This window comes from Xyrauchen texanus, chromosome 18 (genome assembly GCF_025860055.1).
Source record: "Xyrauchen texanus isolate HMW12.3.18 chromosome 18, RBS_HiC_50CHRs, whole genome shotgun sequence".
NCBI classification, from domain to species: domain Eukaryota; kingdom Metazoa; phylum Chordata; class Actinopteri; order Cypriniformes; family Catostomidae; genus Xyrauchen; species Xyrauchen texanus.
In genome coordinates this window covers 14,689,313-14,699,129 of record NC_068293.1, presented here as the reverse complement: position 1 = coordinate 14,699,129, position 9,817 = coordinate 14,689,313, and the positions used below count along the sequence as shown (strand labels likewise).

Here is a 9,817-nt window from a genome sequence, read left to right as displayed (position 1 = left end):
TAAAGACATGGATCATCGTGAAACAAGACAGAGAAGTAATTGCATGGCAGGGTAAGTTATTTACGTTCGCCTGCAAATACTTTGTAACTAGCTTTGCTATAGTTATGTATTTTTGTTCAGTTACAGAGGAAAAAACAGTTACTTTAACTTTACAAAGTATGGAAATGGCTAACATTATATAAACCTAGCCACATAAGATGTATTAACTTACCTTTGACGAAGTAGTCGCTGCACACATGAGCATTATCCGAGTTGGCTCCTCCAGACCGCAGATCCAGGTTTACAAGCCATTTTTCCAGCGTTTTTCAGTCAATTTCTTGCATTTTCCCCCTTATTAACAACAAATTTTGGTACACGATAAAAGCTCCTTGTGGTTTCTCGGTTTGAGCAACCGTAAACGACACAAAACATAGGCATTTTGAGTTTGTGATAGTGCTTTCCTATGTAGAAAATCACTTCCTGCCCTCCATCTCCATTTTGCGCCACAGCAACACAGTGCCGTGACGTCATGTGCAAAAAAGCTATAGGGTTGTTAAACATCCTGTATAATATGGAATCGTTCTGTATTTAAGAGAACAAAATTGTATTCTGTAAATGAAATCCAAACGGGATTCCGTTTGACCCATATTTTTGCATCTCACACCCAAACAGCTGAGAATGTTTCACAAACAGAGAGAAATGGACCTGAAATGCACACCTTTCACATGAGTTCTGTAAGATATCAGCCATTTCTATGCTAATAGAACACCACACTTGACAGAATTGGCTAGGGCAAAGATCAATGACAATCAGCGCATGTTTTTTGAGAAGCAGGAGAATTTGGTCAAACAGAGGCCACAAAAATGGCTTTAGTCACTGATAATTGTTTCCCACCGTTGTGCTAAAAAAACACCACTAAATGCACCTATACATGACAGGGCATTACATTGAATAATTTCTTCTTCTTCTTTTTTTTTTTTACTAATATATATTATTTTTAATTAATTAACCAGAAACCATTAAACAGAAAGCTGATTTGTTGTGCTTTAAAAAATGGAAAATGCTAAAGCCTAATTATGGGGAAGAAAACATTTAACAGAAAAATATTATCTTCATAGATTACAATTTCATTTTTTTGGGAAAAAAGTGTTTATTAAAAGTGAATCTGAATGTAATGTGGTGTAATCATCCGGAGATTGTAAAAAAAAAAAAAAAGAAATAAAATGAGGAAAAAAATATTTTTTTTTAGCATGTTTGAAACAATTTTGCTTTAAAATATTATTCATATTTCAATCAAATAAAAAACAAAGGTGTAACTGACATTTAGATTGCCATTTTTTTGTCATGTAGACAAAAAAGAAAATAAGAAAAAGAAAGATAAGATCATAAAAAAGAGAGGACCTCTATAAAAATATAATTTTCATGACATTATCATGAAAAGGCACATTTTATGCAGGTCATCAAGAAAACTTTCTTGACTCCATTTTTTTTTTACTTTTTAATTGAATAATTAATGTTGTGCACAATCAAAGGCAAGTCAGTTCACATGAAAGCACATGGAAACACATCAACACAGGAAAGCAAATGTCTTTTTTAAATCAATGCGCAAAGGTTACATGACTCTTCAACATTTAAAATGTATGAGACAGACTGTTGGCTAGTCTAAATAATTTTGCAAAAGCAAAAACATACCCCTTAAAAACAGAGAGGAGGCATTACCAGCCCAACAATCAGAGAGAGAGGGGTGAAGAAAAGTGTGAAGTAAGTGACTGAGTGAATGAATCAGGCAAGAACAAACTAGATGAGATTAGGCTTGATTTCTGAATACAGGTCGATTTGTTCCTGTTTCTTTGCATTTAGAGTGAGTGAAGAAACTTGCCTCTGTGACTCTTTAGTAATCAACTTACAAATTCCCTCACAAATACCATCAGCCTTGATGAAAGTGCAAGACATGATGAAAGCTTGCTCGAGTCTAGTCATGCACTCAGAATAAAGATGTCAGTTTCATATTGCCTTTATTCCCCTGAACTCACCATTCCATATCACAGATAACTCGCCATTTAAATCAGCATGTTGTTGCCAAATACTGTCTCAGGTTTTCGCAGAACTGGCCATGACTCCTTTGGGACGTTCTGGGTGAACCTGTATCATAAGACCTCTGGCAGCTAGCCTGACCACAGGAAGAAGAAAGCACAACAGCCCTCAGCCACTCTAGGAATGTGGGCCAACCTTACAAGACAAAAGGAATATTGTATTCCTGAAAGGCTTAATAGAGAGGGAAACACAACTATGCCAGAATTCTTTCTCAAGCTCTAAATCGTTTTTGCTTTCTGGCTATTCCTCTCCTATCTGCACAGTATGTTTGGGTCAAGTGTGGGTATGGCAGGGAACTGCAGCCAGAAGGGAAACAGCTGCTCTGGCATTTGCAAGCACCATTAGACTGATACCAGGACAGGAAATGGAATTTATACCGGCCAAATGCAACTCTGCTTTAATAGGGCTGAGCCAGGCATCTTAATATTCTGCCTGTGACCTTCATGGGAATACATTTTCAGGGTTGTGGTATCAGTGATACTGTCGTCAGCACTAGTTTACTCTTCTGTTAGTCTTGCAGTGCAGGCAACGGCTCCCTATCAGGCCAAATATGTTTCCTTTTACTCCACTGACGTTTAGCTATAGGGTTGAGGTTTGGGTTAGGGCATATGGTTAATAAGATATGCATTCATCTTGCCTGTATTACCATAAAACTAAAAATACAACTTGCTTTTGGGGCCACCTGGTGGACATTTCTCCTGGAAACTGGAGCTCAAGGCCATACATTCAACAACATTTCCAGCTTCAGTAAGCACAGACCCATTGCAGCAGCAGAAATTTGAATTATTGCCGAATTCACTTTGTGATCAGTCTGTAGGGGGAGAGACATTCTCATACTAGAACGGATTTGATTTGACAAAAATCTTTGTAATGCATAATGAGCCATCAATATTTTTTGTAAATTGTTCTGGAAGAGACTGTCAATTTTAAATGCGTCCACCTGCTAAAAGTTACTAAGATGTATGCTAGACCAAAACTAACAGAAAAAAGACTAAAAGCCACACAACTCTAATTTCATGTCTGAGTCGATGTAATTTGGACTTTTGAAAGTGTCTGTATTTACTGAAATTTCACAAAAGATAAATGGGAGGTTTTAAGCACCAGTAAATACAGTACAAAAGCACTGTTGGCGACATTGAACATTCAGCTCGGAGCTGTGGAAAAGTTAAATGAGCGTTTTTATGCTGCCATTAAGCTCTTAAGCTTGAACAGAGGGATGAGGGAGGAAACAACTCCAGACTGTCTGTCACAACTCTCATAAATCAGATTTCCAGCATGCAGTCACACACAGACAAAGACACATACATACAAAAAGAGAAGAAAAATCATTCACACGCTTGTCTCCAATTTAAAGTACATTTCCACAGGCACATTTTAACAATTCATCACACAATTTCATTCTTAAAACAGTTTGAGATAAAATCTTCAGACCAAAGGGCTGCTTGGGTTGCAGACACTCAAAAAGAATACCAGTGCGTTTTTGATTGAATTTGAAGGAGAGAGAGAGAGAGAGAGAGAGAGAGAGAGAGAGAGAGAGAGAGAAACAGATGGTGAGAGGGAGAAAATAGAACTTAACAAAATAAAGCTCAAGACTAATAACACTGCATAAGCTTAATCACCTGTCGTTTTTGCTTGATCAAATTAAATTAGCATTAAATTAATGACTCGTGTTAAAGAAATTATCCGTAAGTTGCTGAAAGTGCGGTATGAATGACAGCACAATAATTTGATCACACTGTGTAAGACCTATTCAGCATAGGCTATCTACTGTATAGGAGACGTTTCACCAAAACATGCACTTCGGACCGCCTCTCACCCCTGTCAGCCATGATAGCGCGTGCAGCCACACTAAATGGCAATGTATAATTACTACTGTCTCAAATGCTAATTTAAACTTTGCCTAATAATTACTTTCAATAATTACACATCCCAAATCAATTCTGTAGGAGCCGAACATCTAGCAATTATGGTGGTGTTCCTTCTGAACTGTGTGAGAAATGAGCCATACACACTCAAGAAAAAAAAGAAGAGAACTTGCAAGCACATTGAAAACTTGAACAAATAATTCAAGATAAGGGGAAAAGAAAATTATGAAAAGGAATGAGAAGACAGCAAAATAAAAAAAATTATATATATATATATATATAATTTGCTGGGACAGAAAGTAATCAACCCGAGTAAAGGGCTATAATAGAATCTCCAATGATGATTACTTATGTGGTGACTACATTTGTAGCTTAGTGGCTAAAGATCTAGGTTGGCAACAAAACCATAAATAAAAAAAATAAAAACTACTGTAGTCATAAACATCAACTGCAAAAGAGTCAATATCGGCAGGTTTAGGTCATGACTCCATCACTCATGGTTTAAATAAATCATAAGCTATGCAGAAGAGTAATTTTTCTCTCCTATCCAATCCAATGTGCAGATAAAACTACAGTATCAGAAATGTGTAGCTGACTTCTGGAAGAATGTAAACACTGTGAGACTTTTAATATGACTACTGCATCTGTGGGCCTGCTTAACATGTGCTATGAGTCTGTGACAGGAGTGTTTGCAAAATCTGCTTGAAAACAGTATTTTGCTTTGCAATTCCGTTTGCTGCCACATGTGGTGCAGAAATTACACACTTCACCCTTAACAAATATTTCACTAATGTCTCTCTCTCCCAACAATCCTCTTCTGAGCATCGGCACAGAGCACTAATTACTCCAGAGCAGATAATGCGGTCTGCGGCCTTTATAATTATCACATGCAGCTCTTCATTCTGCAATAGCACATATTTAATCTCAAATTTAAAAAATGGGGCCATAATCACAGATTCATATCACCTCCTTATCTTAATTGATAATTACTGGTTTGTTAATTTGCAGCCCTCTATTATCACACATGCAGGTACTTTTTTTCAGAGGGCTGGGAGATGAAATTGAAAATGTTAACGCATCATACTGGAGGACAATATTCTCTGGCAGCCAAAAGTTTGGAATAATGTGCAGATTTTGCTGATTCTGAATGAAATTGGTATTTTAATTCACCAAAGTGGCATTCAACTGATCACAAAATATAGTCAGGACATTACTGGTGTAAAAAAACCAGCACCATCAATATTTGTAAGAAGTCATTTCTGATCAAATGTAGACAGGCCCCATTTCCATCACTTCATTAAATGAAGCTTAACATTGTCTTTGTTTTTGCAAAGGGGGTGCAGCCTTATGGAAAAACAAAAAGGTTAGAGTGGGCAAAGAAACAGACACTGGACAACAGATAATTGGAAAAGAGTGTTATGGATCTTAACCCCATTGAGCTTTTGTGGGATCAGCTAGATTGTAAGGTGCGTGAGAAGTGCCCGACAAGACAGCCACATCTATGGCAAGTGCAACAGGAAGTGTGGGGTGAAATGTCACCTGAGTATCTGGACAAACTGACAGCTAGAATGCCAAGAATCTGCAAAGCTGTCATTGCTGCACGTGGAGGATTTTTTGATGAGAACACTTTGATGAAGTTCTGAACATTGAATTTTTTTTCCAAATTGTAATAGTAATTGTTCACATTATTAATGTCCTGACTATAGATTGTGATCATCTGAATGCCACTTTGGTGAATAAAAGTACAAATTTCTTTCCATAAGATCAAAACTTGTACATTATTCCAAACTTTTGGCAGCTAGTGTACATGTACAGCATGTATATTTAATTATATATATATATATATATATATATATATATATATATATAGTAATTCTCCACACAGATATTTTCAAGTAACTTTCAAAATACAAAAAGGCATGTATTGTTTCAAATGCATATTTATTGAAAATGTGTTAGATAAAATACACAGTTTTGTACATAATAATAATGGATGCAGCGATACTAGGTGCACAGATTTTTATTTTCATTTCGTTATAAGTTACATACATGTTTGACATGATTAATGCATACTAAAGTCAACATTACTTTTATTCTTATTCATTACCTGTACTCTGAATACAGAGAGTCTTTTGTACCAAAAAATGTGAAAGAATTATTTTAGAATAAAATACATAATAGTTAAATGTTCAGATAAAAATATAATTGATGGTCCAGCCCCCTCCCTTAAAAAAAAAAACTAAACAGACTTTGTTTTGAGGGTTATGTGAGGCAAGTGATCGACCTATTTAAATGGTTTTTGGATTCAGGTGGGAATTCTGCTTGGGATGGTGCTCTGTTCATGGTGGTACAGCTCTGCCCCTCTCTCATCCTTCCTCAGTTTCAGTTCTATGGACCCTCCTTTCCTCTTCCTGAAAAAAACAATCTCTTTTTCTTCATCTTCCTCTGCTTATATAACTTCAAATAATGGACAGTTATTTTGAGGGCTATGTTATGTTGTATTGTATTGTGCAGTTTTAAAGGGATAGTTCACTAAAATAAAATTGTGTCATTATTTACTCACTCAAGTGTTAAAAAGTTCTGACTTTCGCAGAACACAAAAGTAGGCAATTTCATTGCATGGAAAAAAAAGATGCAATGAAAGTGACTGATGACTACTAAGATTAACATTTGGCCCACATCTCCTTTTGTGTTCTACAGAAGACCAGCAGGCATACAGGTTTGCAACATGAGTGAGAGTTAATGAACAGATTTTTAATTTTTGAAAATATTTTACACCTACTGTGGATTTATTGTGTGTAAATTGATCCACTTTTTTCTTTCTGTTACACATGACCAAATCTAGCTATTGTTTGCTGAGTGACAAAGTAATAGCGGGTGATTTGCAGTCATACAGTGACTTTCACAATAACAACAGAATGGTTAAACTGAAGAAGAGTATAAGGAGTGCTCTAACATAAAATAACAGCCTTTCATCTTTAAACATGTACGCACAACCCCACACACATTAGTAGATAAATTCCACAGTTTCAAATGACCACTGTAAAGATTGAACAGAACTGCACCAATTAAAGTGTTGCTGGAATTTGTTTAAATCAGGATTCAAATGCTTCCTCATACTTCAATTGTCCAAACCTCAGTCAACTGAGGTAGTAGCACATGATCTTTGGGCATGGCAGGTTAGCATTCAATCTAAAACTGCCTCTAAACCATCAAAACAAACCAGCCTAACCACAATAGGCTGACTGAAAGGGATCTTTGAGCAAAGTGTGAAAATTCTGTCATTTTTGACTTACCCTCATGTTTTTCCTGTGAGTCTTTCCATTTATGTAAAAAAGAGCAGTGTTGACATTCTTCAAAAAATCTTGTTCCACAGAAGAAAGTCATGTGGGTTTGAAACAAAATGAGAGAAGAATTTTTGGGTGAACTATCCATTTAAGATTTTTTTTTTCCAGTTTACTGAAGCGACCCATCACAACAAAGCATTGTGGGACAGCATCCATCTTAAATATCTAGCTGATACACACACATAGATATTAAGGCCAGTCTCTCGCACGCACGCACGACGCACACACACACACACACACACACAGGGAGGGAAAGTCTGACGCCTTGTACTGAGTGTAACTGTGTTATGTATATTGGATTATAATTTTCTCATCAGAACTTTAAGATGTTGCTTTGGCTAGAAAAACAGAGGACTTGATACAGCAACATTATTAGTAGTAAAACATGTAAACACCTGTCTATGAACACATGAAGCTCAAACTGGTGCTTATTCTAACATTGAACACAGGGCATAAAATAAATGGTGAGTTTAAACAGCAGCCGTCATTGGACTCTTCTGTCTCGGGTCAGAGTGTCGAGGTTCTCCATATGCATAGCGCTCTGGGCTAGAGTTGCGGTAGCCTCCACGGTTCATGGTGTCATAGCGAGGACCTCGGAGAGGTATGGTGGGAGAAGGGGGCACGTCCTGGCGCAGTGGTCCTCTCTGCTGCGGAGGTGGGAGATAGAACCCTGAGTCACTCTGCCGAGGGTCCACCAGGTGAGGGTAGTTTTCCCTGGGAGGGTAGCTGGGATGGTAGCCTGACTGTGGGTTTGGGTAGTGCGCGGGGTCCCTGTGTCCCACCCACGACTGCACTGGATACTCATTAGTTTCGACTGGTGGTCTTCTGCAAGCAAGAAAAGATGGAGGAAGCACAGTTAGAATTTGGAAGCAGTTTGGTCAAATAGGATTTTACCTGAAAAAATGGGCTATCGAACTGTAGCAACAAAAACGAGCTCCTCACCTTTGGTCAACACAAAAGTGAACGTGAACAAAGCAACCTGGTCTCAAAGTGAAAACATGACTTCATATACATTTTTGCTAAACTTGTTATTTGTGTCTCCAAGTAAAATTCCCTGCAGTTTTCAGGTGAAATGAGCACTATGAATAACTGTGTGTTTTATTAACTTTCACTCAGATCATGCCTTTAATGGCTGATTATGACTTTATAATACTTATTTTTCTCTCTGTTACTCAGAACCTGCTATTTTATGATTTCCACACACTATTTATCAAACACATCTTTTGAATAATGATACATTTTAATGCTTGTATTACAGACCCACCTACATATATACACTTATTCCAATTTGAATAGCTTGCACGCATGGAGCGTTGGATTTGAGTCAAAGACCGTGGTTCAAATCCAGCCATGAACTCAAGCTAACATGTGACATTACAGTCATAGAAGTGGATGTGGTTGCTTCAGTAAATGTGATTTTTCATATTGCTTCTGCATTTTAATACACAATTGTTTAGATTTAGGTATTGATTTGGAAAGGATGTCTTTCTTAAATGTCTCATTTATATTTTATAACTCTAATGGTTAGGTTCAGGCAAAAGTTATCCATTAGGGAGTTATGTTTTAAAAACATCCATCTAAAATACATATTCAATATGCATCTGAATATGACACAATTTTACTCGCTTTTGGTGCCATTTTTTATTCAGTAATGAAAAGTATCAATAAAAACAGTTCCTTGTAATTACAAGGATTTCACCCATTTCACACACTATTGAAGCCATTATTAGTGTGTGCTAAGTATTTTTTGTCCTTAGCACATGCTATGTCAGACTGTGAGTGTTATTTGAGTCTAGTGTGGCTGACAGCACTATTTGTGAGGCATGAGTTATTATTAACAGAGTCACTGCCTCTAAAGAGTACTCAATCACTTCAGTCACTGGAGGTTCCATTTCAGTTAGGATGCAGCTTTTTTGGCCGTGCTGTTTTTAAATAATTTTTCTAGGTAAATCTAAACTAAACAGACATCTTTGACCATTATGCCGCATTGTGCAGATTTATTCAGCATCTTAAGCATTTTCAGACACTAATGTTCTATTAAATTTGCTTTGTCTAACTTTTTTGTTTAGTGCAAGGATGCGTTCAGTCAGTGTGAACAGCCACTTGGAAGTTTGCTACTCAGTGTCCTGAGCAGTAGTTGCAGGGTCTGCAGGTTGTACACTAAAAACACTGCAGGGATAATGAGCCCATGGAAGAACCGAAAACAGGCATGTCAACGTGCTGAGGCAAACATGATATACTATGGAACCTGCAACATAAACATTTGAACACTTCCTGCCTCAAGCACATAATGTCTGGGACAGGGACTGACATGCGGTCAGGGTCCCTGGAGACAGCAATAAGGAGGTAGACAGTTGGCCATCTCTAGTTTCCTCACACTGGCTGATTAGAATATAAACTCTGCTGTAAGAAGAGACACAGTGCAGTAATTCAGCACGGATCGGCTATCATATCACAATTTGCATTTTTCCAGCTCATGCGCTGCTGTGTCCTGAATGTAAGATCCAGAGGCTTTAGCTACATTACACCTAA

At 37.3% G+C, this 9,817-nt stretch overlaps 1 protein-coding gene across 3 annotated transcripts in view; it reads right to left on the bottom strand.

The window, feature by feature from the left end:
• Nucleotides 1–5,872: 5,872 nt before the first annotated feature.
• The window catches only part of LOC127658564 (partitioning defective 3 homolog B-like), a 460,995-nt gene continuing 457,050 nt past the window's right edge, over nt 5,873–9,817 (bottom strand). For 2 of the 3 annotated variants that reach the window (XM_052147919.1, XM_052147922.1), the window contains one exon: nt 5,873–8,110. In XM_052147919.1, coding sequence (XP_052003879.1) covers nt 7,756–8,110 — 355 coding nt within the window. In that variant the 3' untranslated portion in view covers nt 5,873–7,755. The remainder of the gene's footprint in view (nt 8,111–9,817) is intronic. The other variant, XM_052147921.1, reaches the window with a different exon arrangement.